At 35.0% G+C, this 21,452-nt stretch overlaps 1 protein-coding gene across 1 annotated transcript; it reads left to right on the forward strand.

Annotated features, from left to right (window-relative positions):
- Positions 1–1,840: 1,840 nt before the first annotated feature.
- On the forward strand, positions 1,841–15,327 carry LOC149247557 (protein CANDIDATE G PROTEIN-COUPLED RECEPTOR 7-like). The gene is made up of 4 exons (XM_089444570.1): positions 1,841–1,858; positions 2,006–2,067; positions 14,714–14,848; positions 14,970–15,327. Exons 1-4 carry the CDS (start codon positions 1,841–1,843, stop codon positions 15,325–15,327), a joined length of 573 nt encoding a protein of 190 aa, XP_089300696.1.
- The last annotated feature ends 6,125 nt before the right edge of the window (positions 15,328–21,452 follow it).

The raw sequence follows: 21,452 nt of genomic DNA on the forward strand, positions 1-21,452 counted from the left end.
TGTACAAGGAAGTCTCATTGCACAAGCATAGGAGAAGAAAGGTGAAGGCACAATCAATTCCTCTTCTATGTTTCAAAATGATTCAGATTAAGACAATGAGATTCCATTCTTGGTCAATTCTCAATCTGTTAATATTGGTGAAACATCATGCACAATTAATTCTTTCGATCAACCTCTAGTATTGGGTTGTCATCACTCCCATGGTTCCGTATGTGGTGATGAATGCCCAAACACATCAGGTTATCTATTGTTCTCTCATGTACACTCTAACTCAGATCTGGAATTTGCACAGGTCATAGCAGACATCCATATCAAAACATCCTCTTCACCCCTCTTGCCCATGTGTCCTACCATCCACAGTGCATCGACATGCATCAGAGATAGTCCGCATACTCTTGTTTCTTCATCCGATGAGTTATCTCCTTGATTGACACAAGGCAGTGAAGTTGTCCATGATGAAAACAATCTCAATGCACATGACTCTTCCCACTCGTTATCATCTTGTATGTTGCATGAAGAAAACTTGTCAGGACAGCTTACTGAAGCTGCAAAGTTTGATGAAGTCCATGACAAAGATGGCTGCCATCCTAAGAGTAGTTTTGAAATCAGCAACAACATCAATCCTTAAGTAATACATGATCTGGCTCACATCTCAAAATTCCATTTTTCAATTTTGGAGAGTTCTGGGATGTGCCAGGGAGTCGAGGTACTTCAACATCTGTTGATTGTTATGTCAGGACCTTGTGACTCTGGTATGCCCTCGAATCGAATCAAATCAGGTTTCTCATGCAAAATCCATCTATCTTCATGGTTGCACTCGATGTGGATCTCCATATAAAAAATGTTTACTATTCCGGGTCTGATATTTCGAAGTTTCGCTAATGACCGAATACACGAGTATGTTACAACATGTTCGTCTTCATGCACTTCTCTTACATCCAATTCGGGTTGGGAGTGTTCGTCTCTCATGCAATCATGGAATTGTGAAGTTGATCATGTGAAAGACTATGTTTGTTTGGAATCATACTTATCGGATGTTCTCTCTTGTGATCATCTCCTTGATCTTCTTGCGAATCTTGCACATGAAATTTTTCTGCTCATCACACCAGCAATCTCCCTGTGTGATGACAAGCACATAAGCTATCATGTGAATCAAGTTCCTCTCATTTCACCACACCCTAATTGGCTTCACACATTCACATTGCTGACATCCTTCTACATTTCAGTGATGACCATGATGCATGCACAATTTTTCACTAGTTACAGGTTCGTGTTCTATCATATCTAGCGCACAACGGACTTGGTTTCATTTAGAGCATTCGTAAGATTGTTCAAAAAATTTCTTTATTCATGTCAAGCTGAGAATATGGCATCTCGACTAATTGGTCTAATATTTCTTCTATCTCAGGTGGTTGTCATGCAGTTTATCATTCTCCTAACAATACATCCAATCAAAGTTGCTTCACACACTATGATCTTCACAGTGTAACATTTTTCTCCTTAGACTTCTGTCAAGCAGGTGAGGCACTTCAGCCTACACTGATGGCTATGGAAGGTCCTCACTGTCTTGACATGACTGACAAGAATGATCAGATCTATCTATCTGTACCAGATTCCCATCGTGATCCCCTCTCTCGAATCAGGAATCCATCTTCTCAAAGATCATGAGTCTTTCAAAACAACCATCATGAATTTTATGATCCAATCGTTGAATGACTAGAACAATATTACTTGGCGAGTCGTGTTGTAGGTAGCAAGCTTGAATCCTTTCTCTCACTCATGAAGAAACTTGGTGCAGATGAACACACTCTTATAAGAGGCTTCCGAGGTTTTTTGAAAAATGGTGATCATCGAAGAGGTAATCATGTGCGTTGCGTGGTTATGGCACATCTTTCTACCCACACGCAAGACCTTCTCTAAAGTGTGCAAGATTGTCAAGTTATTGCGTCTTCAGTTGCACACTTTTTTAAATCTATTATAATCACTTATATCTTTGTGGTTGCAGGTCGAGTACGTCTATGGTGGCTTCACTGGAAATTTCATTTCACATAATCTTGACATTTTAGCGTAGGAGTAGGAGTAGTGTTTTCTTTCTTGCTTTCCTTTACTTTTTGGTTTGCATGTTTATTTTCTTGCTGATTTGGTTTGGTTTGTTTCCTTGCTCGCTTTGCTTGCATGATGTCTTTTCACTTGGCTATTTTTTCTTTGCTTCGTTTTTTTTTCTTAATATCATGCTATTTTTTATTTTGACAATAAGTGCAGCCCTTTACTGAGCTTTGGCTTTTCAATGAGTATGTGGCTAATATCCAAAGAGTCTTATGACACTGCAGCACTTGGCCAATCCTCTATCCATCTCCTCTATGCTTGGTTATAACCTTTGGCTGATAAAGTCTTGACAGAAAATATGAGCCATCTGTAAGGGAAGATCTGGTCCAATCATGAACCTATTTCCACACTGGGAAACCCCATGCCTATACTCAGTCTTCTGCTCTATGTGATCCAACTCATCCAACTAGTTGAAACAAAGAACGGGAAAATCTAAACAAGAAAACCTATATCAGAGGTTTTACATGCTTCTTTGAAGGAACAACCTCGTCTACTCTCAATAAGTTGGGTTGCTTCTTCCACCCCAAAAATAAATAAATCCCTATGAACAATCCTTTTTTAAAAATACAAAGGTGAAAGAAGAGAAAGACTTCTTCTATACAGAGGTGAAGCATGCAACTCCACTGGGTAATGACCAAGCTCACTAGCAGTGGAGCAATGTGTGTGTTCCTATGTGACTCCACCAGGGTACTTGTTGTTGTGTTTGACTGAGTTGGCAAAAGGTGATCAAGTTGAAACTTGTTGTTGTGTTTCGAAACATAGTGATCAAGCTGAAACTTGTTGTTGTGTTTGACTGAGTTGGAAAAAGGTGAACATGTATATCCATAGCGTAAGTGGGGAAGCTAAAGTAACCTGCACAATGATTCAATACTCCTTGATAGACCAAGGCACTGTGTTGTCAATGGACCAAAACAAAAAAGTTGGTATTCAACTACTGTGTCATAAAGTGTTGTAGCGGCTACAACACCCTCCAACATTTTGGCTTGCATCAAATTTTAGAGCCTTCCTTGGTGTTTCCCTTGATGTTTTCAAACACTAGGGCTCATTCCATGAGCTTGTGTCAAGTCTTTACACCCTCTTTTGTTGACCTCTCACCAGAAATCTTTTAGCATGTTGGTAATAATTTCATGCTTGCAGTCATGTTCTGGCTATGTTTGAGGTTTGTCTCCATGTGTACAAGTTGTCTTCGCTATATAAGCATCTGTCACATTCACACAAAAAGTTGTATGCAATGTCATGCAAGTTTCATCATGGTCATTCAACGATCTATGTCAAGTGTTGCACTTATTGCTCGCACTCTTCGGTCAGTCACACTGAGCAAATGTTGTCTTCGCGCTATCTTGTCATCAAGTCATGTTGAGTGTGTGTTCGCAAGGTCATGTATACACAAGTCCACTTACTCACGCACTCATTCATTTTTCTGAAAACCTGTCGACCGTACCACCCTCCATCAGCTGAACCTCCCTTAAGCTACATTATGCAGTCTCAACCCTCGGTGACCAAGTACCGCTGCCCAGAATTGCACATAGCTTGAGGCTGCCTCCCAAGCAGTCTACACTGTGCAATCCTAGATTCAACTATTGAAACTAGCAACAAGAAATGATAAAAATAGAATCGAGTATATTCCAATATTAATTTTTCCTTGAGTTAAAATTGTGAATTAAATTTGAATTTAGACTCACCGGTTGCTTGGAAATAATTAATTAATTCATTATGGATTAATTAGTTGGAGAAATTCAAGTTAGAAGTCTTTATGAAGTCATGTAACAGTTACCCTTAAATTAAGGAGATTATCCCTTAATTAAGGAGATAAGATTGAGTTATATTTGAGTTGTAATTAGTTACCTCAGTTTACTGAGCTAAGTCCAGTTAAATTAGTTCCAAACTGTTTGAGGAACTAATTTTGCGTTATCAGTCAGTTGATGCATGCATGCACTCAACCAGCGTACTCTAGATAACTGAAGATTCCCTCATTAGAAACTCATGCATGTCTGTTCTAAGAAAGACTTAATTGAGCTAAATTTCAAGGATAGTGTACTATCAATTGCATGTATTTTCCTATAAAGGAAACTCATGCATGCAGCAAAGGTAAGGTTCCTTGAGGATTGCGCAGTTCTGACAGTGTGTGAGAGTAGTGTTACACTGGGTGAAGGAGATCATCCCAGAGATAATTGTGCATGGAAATAGGAGCTTGGAGGGTAGAGGAGAAGGCTTGTGAGAAGCTTTGTTTGCCTGTGAGCATCCAGGAGGATTGTACCGAGAGCTGGCTAGTTGTGAGAGCTAAGCCTTTGTATAATTCTGATGTATTTCCACCTTGTATGATAATATAGATAGTGTAGTTTTTAGCTGAGGCTTTCCCCTGAGTATTTTCTGTGTTTCATGTGCATTGATTCTTCTTCTTATGGTTATACGTGTTCATCTTTGATTCAGCTGGATATTTAAGCTTCCACAAGTTTGATAGTAGAAGTAGATTATAGTATTTTGCTTTGCTATATTTCATTATAGGATTAATCTATAGTGAGATTTTCTACATAGATCTCAGAGGTAGATTTGTAGAGAATTTGCAGGAAATTCTACATGGTATCAGAGCCAAGTTTATTGAAGCTATGAACAGTATATGGAGAAGAGAATTTGAAGTTTGAAGTTCAGGGTTGCAGGTGCAAATCGAATTCATATCATACTTAAAAAAAAGAAGAAAAAAACGAGATGGGACATTATGCGACTAATTGCCCATCGAAGAAGTCTAAGAAGGGATCCTTGGAAGGATCAGAAGGGGAGGCATTAGTGCCTTAGTTCGAAATGGACTTTACCCTCATTGCATGCATGGTGTCATCGATGATGGGTTGTGGTTGGTATCTTGATAGTGGAGCCTCATTCCACATGACCGGCAATAAAAGTTTGTTCAGTGCCTTGGTAGAGAAAGACCTCAAAATGCCCATAGAGATGGGTGACTATGAAAGGTATCGCGTTTTAGGAGTGGGCACGGTTGCTTTTCAGAGGGAGAATGGAGCTTCTATCACCTTGACATATGTGAAGTATGTGCTTGAACTAAAGAAGAACTTTGTATCGGTCGCAATGTTGGAGGACAAAGGCCACGGTGTTGTCTTTAGTAATGGAAAGGTTTTCCTTAGACACATCACCATGAGATAGGTGAAACAGATCGGTTCACGAGTTGAAAACCTGTATGCTCTTGAGGTTCAAGATGCATGTAAAGCCTTGAGGAGCAATGTTAGAGACTTGGTGGTTGAGAGAGAGAGTAAATTACCTCTCATCATGCAGTCCTAGAAGAAGTCTCAAACAATTGTGGAGGAACACAATTTGAGAAGCCGAGAGGAGACCAATTGGAGGCATCCAGTCATGCAGAGGCCTCCAGTAGGGGGAAATTTCTAGCCAAGTGGAAACAGGGATCACATGCATCCATACCTCTAGATGTGAGGTGGGGCGAAGTGAAGTGATAGTCTCAAGAAGGATGAAATTGGGCAAGGTCCATTGAGAGGTTTTATGTCATGGATTGTACCTTGCTATGGGAGCCCAAAGTACATAGTAGCAGGAGGAATAAGTGGGATTGATGTAGTTAGAGATTAAAGTGACAGAGGCTAGAGCAGTGAGATACTAAAGAGTGCATAGAAGGATTGACAACAGTGCAGAAAGGTTGAGTCAACAAAAGCGCATAGTTTTTCAGTTGATAGAGGTAGTAGCGGTTAGAGACTTTAATGACAGATGCATCGTATTGATTCAGGTTGGATGTTTCTTTTGTTTCTGGAGTTACTGGAGCAACAACGCTAGAGAGAAGTGTTGCATGTAAAACATTCCAACGTTTTAGGATCAGGATCAAGTCGAATTCCTTTCTTGTTGAGAGGGAGTGTTGAAAGTAGCAACAAGAAATGATAAAAATGGAATCAAGTATATTCCAATTTTAATTTGTTCTTGAATTAAAATTGTGAATTAAATTTGAATATAGTCTCACCAGCTGCTTGGAAATAATTAATTAATTCATTATCGATTAATTAGTTGGAGAAATTCAAGTTAGAAGTCTTTCTGAAGTCATGTAACAGTTATCCCTTAAATTAAGGAGATTATCACTTAATTAAGGAGACAAGATTGAGTTATATTTGATTTGTAATTAGTTAGCTCAGTTTACTGAGTTAAGTCCAGTTAAATTAGTTCCAAATTGTTTGAGGAGCTAATTGTGAATTATCAGCCAGTTGATGCATGCATGCACTCAACTAGTGTACTCCAGATAACTGAAGATTCCCTCATCAAAAACTCATGCATGTCTGTTCTGAGAAAGACCCAGTTGAGCTAAATGTCAAGGACAATGTAGTATCAGTTGCATGTGTTTTCCTATAAAGGAAACTCATGCATGTAGTCAAGGTAAGGTTCCTTGAGGATTGCGTAGTTTTGACAGTGAGTTAGAGCAGTGTGTGAGAGCAGTGTTACACTGGGTGAAGGAGATTATCCTAGAGATAACTGCGCAAGGAAATAGGAGCTTGGAGGGCAGAGGAGAAGGCTTGTGAGAAGCTTTGTTTTCCTGTGAACATCTAGGAGGATTGTACTGAGAGTTGGCTAGCTATGAGAGCTTAGGCTTTGTATAATTCTAATGTATTTCCACCTTGTATGATAATACATATAGTAGGGGGGGTTTAGCTGAGGCTTTCCCCTGAGTATTTTCTGTGTTTCATGTGCATTGATTCTTCTTCTTATGGTTATATGTGTTCAGCTCTGATTCAGCTCGATCTTTAAGCTTTCGCAAGTTTGATAGTAGAAGTAGATTATAGTATTTTTCTCTGGTATGTTGCATTATCAGATTATTCTACAGTCAGATTTTCTACACAGATCTCAAAGGTAGATTTGTAGAGAATTTGTAGGAAATTCTACATTGACTTGACTAATTGTTACCTAGAACAATGTAGAAGTTTCCCAAGAAGCCATCTCAATCTATCCCACCTACAAGCAAATCCATCAAGCCCCCATAGGTCAACGAGAGAGTTTGACCTGGCAATGACCCTGGGCTTAACTCCAAACAATTGCGTAGAAGTTTTTAGCATGCTTGCCTCCACTGACTGAAGAAACTGCATAGACATGAGGGAAACACACCCACTTCCTATCTCTGCACTTCCTCTGGAAATTACGAAGTTCTATGAGTGAGTCCCCCTGTTAGTCGACCTACTGCTCCTCCTGAAAATTTCACAGTTTTCTTGGGCTGTCCACCAGCTGTCCGACATCCCACTCAGCCCGAAAACTATGTAGATATGTTCAACATGCCTGCCTCTGAGTTCTGCGCAGTTTTTACTAGCAAGCTTCAACAACCCGCTCATAGACTTCCCTAAGAATCTGCGTAGTTTTCACTGCCAGTGTCCTCTGCTGCTCGCACTGCCTTCCCTGAAAAAATTATGCATTTCCACCTCCCAACTGAGCTAGATCCTGCAGAATGTCACTGTTGTTCCAGACTGCTCAACCCAACCTCCCAGTGACCTCTACATAATTTTTCTTGACAGTTCCCCAGAGACCCGCATCCCAACCTGAAATTTTCTCTACGCAGTTTCAAAGCCTTGTCCTCTCTCCCAAACCCCTGCACCTAAAAACGAAAGATGATGCATCATGGTAGACTACGGGATTTTTGGATTTGATATTGTCTCGTCATGAGTGACTGCAGATACAGTTACATGGATGAGACATGGCGCGACGATAACCGAGATAAACAAAGAGCACAGGCTAGGAGACATGTTCGCGAACGAATGAACACACAAAGCATACCATGTACCAACAAAGGAGATACATGCACTTGCAACATCAAGCAAACACCAAGACCATCGAAGACTTCACACACCTTTCCATGTGGAGATGAAGCTATGTTACACCAAGAGGACACTCATCATTCAGCAGCACTATAGCTCGACATGGACACCACCATCAGTATGAACATACCAGCACTGTCACGTCGAGTCATGTCATGAGTCATCTCGGCCACATCACTATTATGGGCTATACTATTGTAATCAATGTAATGTAACATGGAAGTCTAAGAGACCCACATACGAAGCTGAAGAGTTATGTAAGTCAAACAGTCATGAGGGAAGTTTAAGAGTCACAAGGGTCAAGTTCACCCTTGGCTATATATTCCCCTAATTTTTACATGCATAGGACTTTTTCACCTTGGCTCCTCCCACATAACCTTAAGAGTCTGTAGTATTTTCTTTGAGAAGCGAGCAGTGGCTCCAATGCCTTGCTTTTGGGGTTAGTGATGTAATGGTGTGCAGATGTGTCTTGGAACTTTCACTTAATTCATAAGCTTGTCAATAGGCCAACACATTTTCACACATGTTTTGTATTCGTTTGTAAGACAATTCTTTGGATGCTTGTAATGCATGTTGTTTTAACCTGTATTAAGACAATCGAACTATTTTGGTTGTTTTAGTACATATGTTGTTGGAAATGTGTTGTATCAGTTGTTAACATTGTCTCGCCAGTGTGGACGATTCTGTCGGACACTCGACATATTCATCCTTGTAAGCTTGCTATAACGACCATCACACTCGTTTGGACTATTTCGTTGGGTGTTGGACGTGTTATCTATTCACTTTGTGTTGTTACTGCTACATCCATGTGGATTTCTCCGCCGAAAGCTGTGCATGTCCTGCTGTGTTGTGTGTCTCTAACAAAATCGGGACTATTCCCTTTCAACTTGATACTCACTCTCCCCCTTCCCCTTTGCAATGAAAGAACTTTGACACAAGCGACACTAAGAACTCACCAGGCACTTGAACCTCGTTGTTTGAAGACTAAGTATACCACTATCATGTGCTGACAAGATAGAGCTAAGGCATACCTTTAAGATAATGTGAACCAGGGCATCATACTAGATCCCCTTAATGTTGCCAGATCCAGCACTGTCAACACACCCCCAATGTTGAAATTCATGAAATGCCCACTCCTTTCTTCACTTTAAGCCCATCTAACTAAGAAGTTGTACTCCACCTAGCCCAATTTGAGGTTGAGGTAAAGGTAATTTTTCTCAGTTCTCGGAGTACCAATACGATATGGTTGATCGTACATTGGCTAGATACAAATTTATGCAATTGTTTATATGCCTCATAGTCTATGACCCATATTGACGTGTTGTGCAATATGGTATATAATCCTTCATTAAGTGCGAGCTTCTCCCTTGACTTACTGCTTGATGTGTTAAGCACTGATCCAACTCTTACGATAGATGGATTTGACTGTCGTTGAATAGTGGGTATTGTTTTTTATTTTTTTCTTTTTAATATGTTGTTTTCTTTCTCCCAGATTGAGTAAGGTAAAACACTATATTCTCTGAAAATACCAGAGCGCCTGCGACATTGTTACGACATATAATGAAAAGGTGTTCATCCCTTAGCTTAGTAATCAATTTGGGATGCTAGCTTTATGATTTATTGTAATACAACAGGCCGAGAGCAAGAAAAGCAGGCCAAATTTTCTGAAAAATTTGTCCTTTGCACAAGTCTGCCTCCAAAATTAGATACAATAGATTGGAAGACACTTTATATAGAGTGTGTGTAACATGTTCTAACTACAATGGATTGGAAGACACTTCTTATAGAGTACCTCCAAAATTTGCTACAATAGATTGGAAGACAATTTCTATAGCGTGTGTGTAACATGTTCTAACAACAATAGATTGGAAGACACTTCCTATGAAGTGTGTAACCATTGAGAGAAAACTTGCCTGATGGGCATACTACCATGTTAAATGTTAAGTAATATTCTCATTTTCATTTGAGCCCATTTAAGCTATTTACTTTTTTCATAATTCTCTACCTAATTTATATATTATTGGTAACAAATATACAACCATCATCATTATATAAAACATTTATTATTGAGACGAGAGGCTCATTCTACAGCCTAGTATGAGGGATGTATGAGGGGATGTGTAAGTTTGTCCATTCCTTTGTAACCCTTTAAAATAAAAATAAAATATATGTTCTAAACAGAAAAATAATATTGCCTATAATAAAAAAAATGAATAAGTAAAAAAATGTGACTAAGATTTTTAAATATTATACTTTTCAAAAATATCTCAACATGATATTTAAATAAAGTATTTGAAGATCTATGTCAACTAATTTATGTTGCTATCAACTTCATATATATATCTATATATAGAAAAAAAGTTGTTAAAATAAAACATTTTGATGTTATATATAAAATAAAAAAAAAGATTCAATATGGGTTATCACTAAAATATTTTAAAAAGAAATAATATTGACATATACTTAAACGTATATTAATAATAAAAAACCATGATGAACATGTAAAATATTTTAATGTAAATTACGTATATATTATATATCATTTTAAAAATTATATATATATATATATATATAATATGAAAAAATTAAGTTTTTATGGTAAAAAAAATGTATTTGGTCTTATATATTTTATTTGACATTCAAAGCTATAATTTAAACAATGAAAAATAACACATTTTATTTTGCACTCTAAACAAGCTCACACTTGAAAAAATTTAATCCCTCAAAGCTTATATTAAATCTATACTTAAAATAAATCTATAATAATATATAATTACACCTAATATAAACCTATAAAAATAAACATAACACTACACCCCGCACAATATCTGATAACAACCAAAGTACATAGAGGTGACCACTCATAGTCTTAGGCACGTACAATCTTTGTTATCCAATATCCATGCTCTATTTTCTATTAATTCTCTTTTTCTCCATCAGTTTCTTTCAATTCCATTTTTATTTGTATTTCTTACCAGCTTGGGACCACACCATTCATTCTACTGCCACAATGATATAAAGACGTTGTCCATATTCAAGATTTCTTTATCGTTCGTTATCGATTAGGTTTATTTTTAAATCAAATTAATAGTCCGCTATGCAAATGAGTCCTCTTGAACGGTTTTATTTTGTTATGAACCATCATACCCAAACAAATATAAAATGTACATGTAAGATAAAGACTTAGCTTTATAAATCGAAAACATTGTGGCATTTTTAATAGTATGAAAGAACAACTAAGAGCAAATGGACAATCCACGCAAAACGTTTATCTTCAATAAATCAATCCATTAACCTGTTCAACCTGAAACAACACCTCTGTACCATTTTACAGAATATAAAAGCATTAGAAAAGCATATAAGAAGGAAAAAAATAAAAAGAAAGATGGTAGAAGAAACATAACTAACTAGAAATAAAGAACAATCCAGACAACAGGCCCTAACTTCAATGAATCTGACAACTTAATGATCCATCGTCGTGATGTAAGTCTGAGGCAAAATAAAAAATATAAAATGTCCTAAATGAAAAAAAATCTAACCAGAAACGCAACCCAACCACACATTCAGAGTCACCAAATAATAACATATTTCGCTCATAACTGCATTCATTCATTTCAAAGATTGCTTTAAAATCCGTGCACGATATGTATGGTCCTGCATTTTACAATGATTTGAAGATGCACAGAATGTTGCGTGTGTTGACGTAGTTACACTGGAAGTGCATACTCGATCGAATGTGGAACCTTTGCATTTCATAATTTAAACCTTCGTATTTGCAGTAGGAAAATTTAGGTAAAATGGATAATCGGTGTAACTGACAACCTGTTGATGAGTGTAGAATGTGGATCTATCGGATTTGTTGAGCTTGGCATAAATGGAAAATCTCAGAGAAGGTCTCGACAAAATACCCACAATATCTAAAGTTCAATATCTACTTGCAAGTGTTTACCAGCGTTTTTGCATTATGGAAAGAATGTAATTGCTCAAGAGAAATTGTTTTTTTTTTTTTTAATTTATTTTGCACAGAAATATCACAAAGAGTCCGAGGAAAATTCACAGAGAACATGACAAGAACACACATAACCACACTATTTACATCACATTTCAACTATGCACATATATGTTTGTAGTTCAACATCAATTCCATTGTATGTAATCCCCACAGAGTCTTGAAATTATGTGACGAGTACTTTTCTATCATATCAAATATTCGAAGGTTTTCCACACAGTTTCGTGCTGATAATAGATTGTTGATTTGCAGCATAAATGAGATGTTTTTTGAAGGTAATGTAGTCGTATTTTGATTGATGCAGTGACGCAATATAGAGGCAATAAAGTGACAAGGTATTCCTAATATGGAGAGCTGATTTAACTAAAATAATAGGAATTTTCCTGCTAATTTAACTAATATACTATGAATTTTCCATCCTCTTAGTCCTAGCGTCTCGGTGGTTGTCATGTTCAGAATGTGATGGTAGATAGAAAATGAGAAACAACAATGACCTCATCAAGCAAGAAAATGAAAAACCAGTGCTGAAAGCTAGGGTAAATGCAAATCAATATCCACCCGACAGAGATGCATGACCAACACAGAAAATTAGGGTAAAGGCTGAAAGAATACATAGAACTTAACGAGAACTTTCCACACAGGATCGAATTGGCCAACCAGAAGCGTATCGGTGGGATTATTGTTGATGTGACAAGGAGTGGTGTTTTCCTTGCCTAGAATTGGAGCACATCACCACCGAACAATCTCATGCCGGTGAACCCATTTCCACCTGTGTTCATCGACCATATGGTTCTACTACCAGAAGTCGATGACCAACCATTAATGGAGTCAGAGAGCACCAGATTTCCATCATACTGCAGTTCCAGGATCTCGTTATGCGATAGGGGATTATCTCCATTGGCAACCCACACAACCTCACCATTTTCTTGCAAAGGCGATCTGTAAATCACGATGGACAGAACATAGTTGCTCTCTTTTATTTCCACGAAGCCCAAGAAGCACCGCAATGTGATTCTGGAAGTGTGTTAAAAATAGCTAAATAGCAATGTGATTTTCTTTTATTTCCACTAAGATCAAGAAGCACGAGGATGTGATTCTGGAAGAGTGTTAGAAATAGCTAATTATTTCACCATGCAAAGTAATTTAGATTTAAAGTGTGACTTAATTAAATTAAGTGTTAGTTTTAATTTTGTGTTAAGAACTATTGATTGAGTCAGCATTAGTTGAATAGTGACTTAAAAAATATAAATATTTATTTTTCGACCAAATTTGTATCAGAGAAAGAATTTTCCAGAGTCGATAGATAAGATAAACAGGAGAAGATCAACAGTGATCTATGAGAAAATAAATATTGTTTTTTCTCAAAATAAATATTGTTTTTTCTCTTAATTAATTGAAGCAATAACACACCCTGCAAGTTGTTAACAGAGCGTGTTATAGCACCCAAAGTTAATGTGCAAAATGATAGTGTATGCTCTATATGGCATCGGTTGCAATAGCAGACTGATGTGGGTTATCCATTCACAGAACTAATGTGGGTTATGCATTCACAGAACATCTTAACACCCATTTTTCCTTACTAAGCCGCGTTAGTTATCGTAAACAAGGTTTTTAAGGGAAAGTCCAATCTTTAAACATTTTATGCTTAAAGGTTTTTTTTTTCATAGGATGTTTAGTGGTGTTTTAATAATGGTGTTTAAGGCTTATTATATTTGTTGTAAGTATGGTATTATGACACTTAATTTTGCTTTTAACTATGTATTAATTTGTTTTGATTAAAAAAATTTCTTACTTATTCATAGTTTAATATTGGGAATTCTCATTTTTTATTATTATTATTATTTAAATTTAGTTATTTGTATAGAGATTGGTTGAGGTTGGTAATTTTTCTATTAGTTATTAATTTTTGTTTTTACTTTTATTTTGTTTTTATTTAACTTGTTCTTTTTTCTAATATTTCCATTTTCATGAATTATAGTTTTTTCTTTGTATTTTTAATTTTTAATTTTTAAATTACTTATTATTATATTACAAAAATTACAGAAATAGTCATGTAATATAGCCATTACCTATTAATATTTTTAATAAATTAATAAATCAATAAACTAGTATCATTATTTAAATATTATTTTTCAAAAACTAACTGTTTAATGTAGTCATTACTTAATAATATTTGTTTTTAATATATTAATAAATTAATATGATAATCTAAATATTATTGTTCAAATATAACTGTTACTTGGTATTATGTCTCTACATTGTTTTCTATTTAAGCCTTTGCGACGGTCTCCCTCTTCATCTGGTCCTGATGATGAACCACACTTGTTGGTTCAAAAGCATCGTCCGCCAAAAATTTCTAATATGTGGTTTCAACCGAAAACTTTGCTTAATATTAAAAACATATTATAATAAATTTAATTATATATACATAAAAATACACATGAATATATTTAAAAAATAAAAATATATATTAAAGTATATATATATGTTAATATAAACCATATTAATTAATTATATTTTTTAATTTTTGGTGCCATTCAACAATACAATATTTTATTATTTGTTTTGTTTTTCTCACAAAATTTTGTAAATATTATTTTTCATTTTAATTATGTTGTAACTCGTTTTTCTTTGAAATCAACTCCCCTCTTTTCCCACCAGTCATCCTTGTGCACCATAAGATTATATGTTAGATGATTGCAAAAGTTTCAACTGTTCGATCAAAGTGGTTACAAATTCGTTGTGGAGTGGTATGCATTGGTTGCCTATTCGATTTCAATGCATAGGTAATGGTTTGCAGACTTCTTTTTGAAACTCGATGCTTTGCGACTACGATTCTTGCTGGCGTGCAAAAGTTTCAACCGTTCGATCAAAGTGGTTACAAATTCATTGTGGATTGGTACGCATGGGTTGCATATTCGATTTCGATGCATAGGTAACGGTTCACAAACTTCTTTTTCAAACTCGATGCTTTGTGACTACGATTCATGCTGGCCTGTGAAGGAATGGTTTGAATGGAAGCAGTTGTTATTTCTTATTGATATTATTTGTTGTAGTGTTGTTCTTTTTCCTATTGTTTGGTCCATCAAGCACTTGAAAGAGGCAGCTCTAACAGATGGTAAAGAAGCAGCAGTTCTGAGAAAGTTGACCCTGTTCAGGCACTATTATATTGTGGTGATCTGTTATATCTACTTTACTCGGGTAGTTATCTTCGCCTTGACGACAAGAACATCATTTAGGTATACATGGACAAGCCATCTCGCCAGGGAATGTGCAACTCTCGCATTTTATGTTTTCACGGGATATAAGTTCAGGCCTATTATGCACAATCCTTATCTGATTATTGAGGATGAAGAAGAAGAAGCTGCAGCTCAGGCCTTAAAGTTGGATGAAGATGATGATTTTGAGCTTTAACTTTGATGGCTTATTTGGATAAAGATAGTGGTATTTTATCAGTTTGTCTTCAATGAAGCAAAGCAACAATCTTTTTATAGTGTTGTTATTTTGCCTCTGGATGTGAGGAATACAAAGCCTGCTATTCCCCTGGGCTTTGAACCCTTCATCAAGATGCCAAACCTTTTTATAAACTTATTGAATTTGGACATATGTTATATTGTCTTCTGGTTGCAGTGTATAAATTATCAGTGCATTCTTGCCAAGACACTGTGACAAATTATGTTTTAGCTCCAGAGTTTTTCCCTCTCATAATCAAACAAAAAAAAATGTCATAGTTTCTTTGTATGATTATTACATAATATCCTACAGACTCTGCATTAGGTAGAGCAGGGGAAGCAACATGTAGCTTGTACTAGAGTAATAGTATATTGTTGAACACTTATTTTCTTTTCATGAAGTAGAGATGTGTTGTGCTCAGATGGGCATCTTGAATAGGCTATTTCCTGATCATTGTGTGTAATCCTAATGTCGATAGATATGTGTATTAAGTGGTTCCAATTAATAGGGCATTGATTTTAGCTTTCAATATATTTTTATCCATTATCAACTCATTTTTTTGTTGTATCTGTGTTAGATAGATGTGTCTACTAAATGGTTCCAGTCAATGAGGTCATTGAGTTGAGCTTTCAATATAATTTTTTTCCTTTGTCAAAGATTTTTCTGATGTATATTTTTAAGTTCAACCTTTCTTGTGAATGCTTCACCTATCCTAAGGAGTATAGCATAAATTTTTTGAAAACAATGATATAAGTGTTGTGAGAGAAAAAAAAATTGGGTATGTATAGTGATCTTTTATTTTCTTTTTACAGTTTTGGAAAAAATGCTTCTTATAATTACATTAAAGATACAAAGTATAGAATTGACTCGCATCTATGTAAAGGATGACTGCAAAAGTGTACTTAAAATAGATTTAGTACAACAATCACAATTCTTGACATCCTTTTGGCATGTATAACTCATGTTCATCCAGTGTTTCCATTGGTAGCTACTTTGGTTACCATGTGAGAGCCGATATTGTCTGTCAAACTCATAAATTTAGGTGTTATTAATGGGATTTCCAATCCCCTTGCATTTCATTCAGCATTTTTTTTATTTGTTTGTCACCTTCCTTCTTTTCCATTTAGGCCCAATGTTGGGATGCTTCATGAATACTCCTAATTTCTTAAGGATTAAAGACAAGTGTGCATTGTCCATAATTCCCAGTTTGACTGATTGAAGCATGGTGAGAGATTGTTGCCTAAATCTAATGTTTTGGAATTTTTTTTTTGGAATTTGGTTAAAAATTAGAAAAATTGAAATTTGGATACTTTGAAGGGTTTTTCAATTCAATAACTGCATTGAGTGTAGTTCTTCAATATAATTGAAACATTTGATAAATTAAATAGAGTTTGTGAGAATGTGTTTCAAACTTATTGAAACTTTAAAATTAAAAAAAATATATATATTTAAAATTTTTAAAATAATTATATATATATATATATATATATGGAATAATATTTAAAATTGATATAAAATAGTGGGTTAGTTATCAAATATTGAAAGATATTTGTCATGGAATGAAAATAAAAATATTAATTAAGATGGAATAGTGTAAATATATATACATGTATCAATGATAATTCTCTTTATTATTATTTAATCACATTATCATGATAAATTTTATTTATTTTTTTGAAAAAAAGAAAAAAAATGGATTGTTACCAAAATATTTGTAAATTTGAATTTTAATTACGTCCATAAAATTGGGAAATGAATTATTTACCACACCCAACTTATCCTCATGATCAGCAATGTCTATGTTTAGTTCAAACTAGTATTTATATCATCCTTCTATGATTTTGACATCAATATAAATGAATGACCATCCATTGAATGCATGGGTAACCAACTGTTGCAAGCACTATTCTAATAGGATGTCTGTCCTATACATACATCATTCAACCATTTTTGCGTTACATGTATTTATTCACATACATGTCTTTGTAACTTCCCTCGCATCATCATTATTTTGGGCTTTCTAATATTATCTGTAACCATGGTTTAGTTTTTGTCAACACCCTAGACATGCTCTAGGACGCTCTAGGTTTTCTCTGGCCTTACATCACAACTGACCAATCTCCACTCATGCAAATACTAGGTACATATATTCTTAAACACCACTACATTAAGCTAAATGTGATACTATATACTTTGTTATACATATTACATAAGAGTCATAAGTTGTATTCAACAATCCTTTATCTACATTTTTCAGCCATCCAATCCTTTATCTACATTTTTGAACGATCATATCTCAGCTTCTACTCCATATAATACGCTTTTCTACTATAGTGCCTCCAAAAGAAGTATCTCTAATATAATCATCCACTTCACTTCGGTTTTCTTCAGAATGGCCATCCTTGGGTTTTCTTCACAATGGGCATTATTTTTCTCCCTCTTGTACCTAGAGATCATTGATTATTAATGTCCATATAAAAATAAGACCATCTATTGAGTTTCACAGGTCGGGTTGATCATGGGTTTGGAACACAAATCTAGATTGGCTATCTCTTGCACGACTTCTCAACTATTGCAAATACAACATAGATTCAACACCTTAAGTCTAATCATGATTTATTTTTTGGTTTTCTATACATATAATTTCTTCTAGAAGTACTGGCTCATGCGCAAGTTTTTTTATTTGATTAGCATTTGGGGTTTCTTCATAATAACAATTCTCTTGTGGGTATCACCCTATTATTAGCATTTTCTCAACTATTGCAAATACAACATAGACTCAACACCTTAAGTCTAATCATGATTTATTTTTTGTTTTTCTATACATATAATTTCTTTTAGAAGTATTGGCTCATGTGAAAAATTATTTATTACATTAGAATTTCAGGTAGCTACATAATGAGCATTCTCTTGTTGGTGTCACCCCTATTATTAGCATTTTGGGTCTCTACTTAATAAAAGTTCTCTTGTCGCTATCTCCCATTTTATTAGCATTTCGGGTATACACATATTATGAATTTTCTTGAATAATAACATGGATACTTATAACATTTTTTCCACAATAGTAAATATATCCTAGAAGTAATTAACAACCAATCAAACAATTAGTAGAGTCTGAAACTCTTCATTAATTTTTCATCCATAACATTCAAAAGTTTTAGCTCTTTGTTTTATTGTAATTGAGGTTAGTATAATTTTGATGATTTGTCACTCAAACTTCTAGATTTTTATTGTATTGCAATTGAAGTTTCTTGTGTTATTCATATCGGTAATCCAGGTTTGGCATCCTTAAAAATGACCAGGGAATTTCATATGGCTTTGCGCAAATCAATCTATATTTCTTTGTTTGGCAATTTTTTGTTCTTGGTAGATATACCCACCCTGGTGTGGGTGTTGCCAAGCATTATAACCAACATATAATAAAATTCCAAAGTAGCTTCATGTAGTTGACTACCTTGTCTTAGCCAAGATGGATCCCCATACAGCATGGTGTAAGCTCATGACCTTTCCAAAGAATGTCAATTGAACAATGTGAAGCAAAAATTGAAAATTATTTGCTTGAAGCATTGGGAAAATGCTTTGAATAAGCCTCCCATGTTACAAACCAAACGAAATTCCCAAAGCATGTTATGAAGGACAAACAAAGGAAAATTCAATCACCTTAAGAGAAAGTGGTAAAAGACCATAATATTTTGATCAAGTGAGGTAGTTCAATATTGAGAAAGAGAATCTTTTTTATCAAATATTTCCTATTTGAACCTGAAATAGCATGTTTGAAGATTGAGAGGCTATAAGGGTTATAGAATCTGTAAATTTAGCATTATGTAAGTCACTTCTCTTTATTTTCTAGATTTGAGTGGCATTTAGTTTACTAACTTTTATATTCATGTCATGATTCTTCTCGAATTTATGCCTTATGGTGTTTCCTTTGCAACATCTGGTGCAATTTCTAGTTAAGCTATATTTAACCTAAGCAACAGGTACTAGCTATTATGTAGCCCTTGTTCAATTAAGTGGTGGTAACAAAGTTTATAAAAGGATTTTTTTTAAATATTTTTGTATATATTAAAGAAAAGGGGGCATTAATAAATAAAAAAGAGGTTTGTTGAAAAAAGAGAAGTTTAAGTTTTTATTATTATTTGAAGAGGAGTCTTTTTTTTTTTAAATATGATTTCATCAAGTTTCTAGACACAATTTCCACCATTTATAAGGAAGAACTATGATATGTGGGTCATCAATATGGATACAATTTTAAAGGCACATGATGTTTGGGACTACATGAGGATTTGATTTCTAGAACCTAAGCATGAAGAAGTTGAACGAGCCATCACACATGCACAAAGGAAGCAATTGAATATACACAAAATAAGAATGCACAAGAATTGCAAGTTATCAAACAAACATTGGAACAATCAATATTCTAGAAGATTATGGCCACGTCTTCAGCAAAGACAACATGGGAGACATTGGAAATAATATATAAACATATGGCCAAATTCAATAATTCTAAGTTGCAGAATACTAGGAGAGATTTTGAAAGTTTGTCGATGAAGGAAACATAGGATATTAAATCATTCCTGAATCGAGTTTTGAATATTGTAAACCAATTAAAGATTTAGGGTGATGAAATTCTAGATAAGTAGTGGTTCAGAAGGTCCTAACATATTTTTTTACTAACGTTGATGATGTAGTAACAATGACTAAAGAAAAAAATAATTTGGAAACACTAACAATTGTTGAATTGATGAGATCGCTTCTATCCCATGAGGCAAGGATAGACAAAAATAAGGATTCCTCTGTGGAAACGACTTTTAAAAGCTAGTTTTATATCTCAAGGGACAAAGGTCGAGGCATAGGTAGATTGAGAGGTAGAGGACGAGGTGGAAGAAATGGTGGTCACACAGATGGTAGAGAAGAGAAGGAACAAGAGAATGGAAGCAATAGTAAAAGCTTCAACAACAATGAAAGAATCGACAAATCGAAGGTGAGTTTTTATTATTGAAATAAACTTGGTCATTATGCACGTGATTACAAGAAGAGGATAACTTATAAAGGAAATAAGAGAGCTAATGTAACTGTAGATAATAGTGACTCCATGTTCCTAGCTTTCCATACCATGCATGGACCTTTTCATAGCGTTTGGCTGTTAGATAATGGTTGTAGTAACCACATGATTAGAAATGAGAATTTGGTTGCACTCTCGATCAATTTATGAAGATAGAGGTAAAAATGGGGACCGACAAGATTGTGGACATTGATGGCAAAGGACTGGTCAACATTTTGATGAAACATGGGGAACCGAAGACACTTTTAGAGGTAGATTATGTTACTAATTTAAAACATAATTTGATAAGTGTTGGACAATTAATGCAGAAAGGGTACAAAGTTATAATATTGTGTTATATATGAAAATCGCCCAAGGAAGTAGCTGATAGTGAAGGTACAGATGAAAAGGAACAAAATATTTCCTCTGATTATGAATTAAAAGAATCATGTTAGTTTTTGTACAATTGTATGCTCCGATGATTATTAGTTATGCCACTTTCCATTTAGACATTTTCATTTCTTTTGTTTGACATTTGTGCACCAGAAATAGATGTTTAGAGGACTACTTGCCTTCAAAGAACCCTAAGTACTTGTGAGTGTTGTATATTGGGAAAGTAATACCGTGAAAATTTTCTGAATGGAGTTTCATAGAGAGCAAAGAAACCACTAAAGCTAGTTCATACATAACTATTTGTAGCCATGCAAGCATAGTCGACTAGTGGAAGTTGTTACTTCCTCACGTTTATTGATGATTTCAACATAAAGATATGGGTTTATTTTTTGAAGTAAAATTCTAATACTTTTGCAATGTTCAAATAATTCAGAGCCCTAGTAGAGAATGAAAGTGATTGTAAAATCAAGGTATTCAGATTAGATCTTAGTGGTGAATATGATTCGAAGGAATTTCCTGCTTACCGCATACAACATGGAATCGGGAATAAGTTTACAACTAGATATACACTGAAACAGAATGATGTAGTAAATAGAAATAACAAAGCAATTATGAACATGGAAAGAAGCATGTTGAAAGGAAGAAACTT

Source organism: Pinus tabuliformis, chromosome 7, assembly GCF_031772625.1.
Source record: "Pinus tabuliformis cultivar Carrire ecotype Pingquan chromosome 7, CPIR1, whole genome shotgun sequence".
In the NCBI taxonomy this organism is placed as follows: domain Eukaryota; kingdom Viridiplantae; phylum Streptophyta; class Pinopsida; order Pinales; family Pinaceae; genus Pinus; species Pinus tabuliformis.

Bases quoted from the DNA above. Each gene is read 5' to 3' on its own strand.
- LOC149247557 (XM_089444570.1), top strand. The intron at 2,068-14,713 runs GTAGGAGTAGGA...AATGGTTTGCAG, and splicing joins CATAATCTTGACATTTTAGC to ACTTCTTTTTGAAACTCGAT. The intron at 14,849-14,969 runs GTAACGGTTCAC...TATTTGTTGTAG, and splicing joins TATTCGATTTCGATGCATAG to TGTTGTTCTTTTTCCTATTG.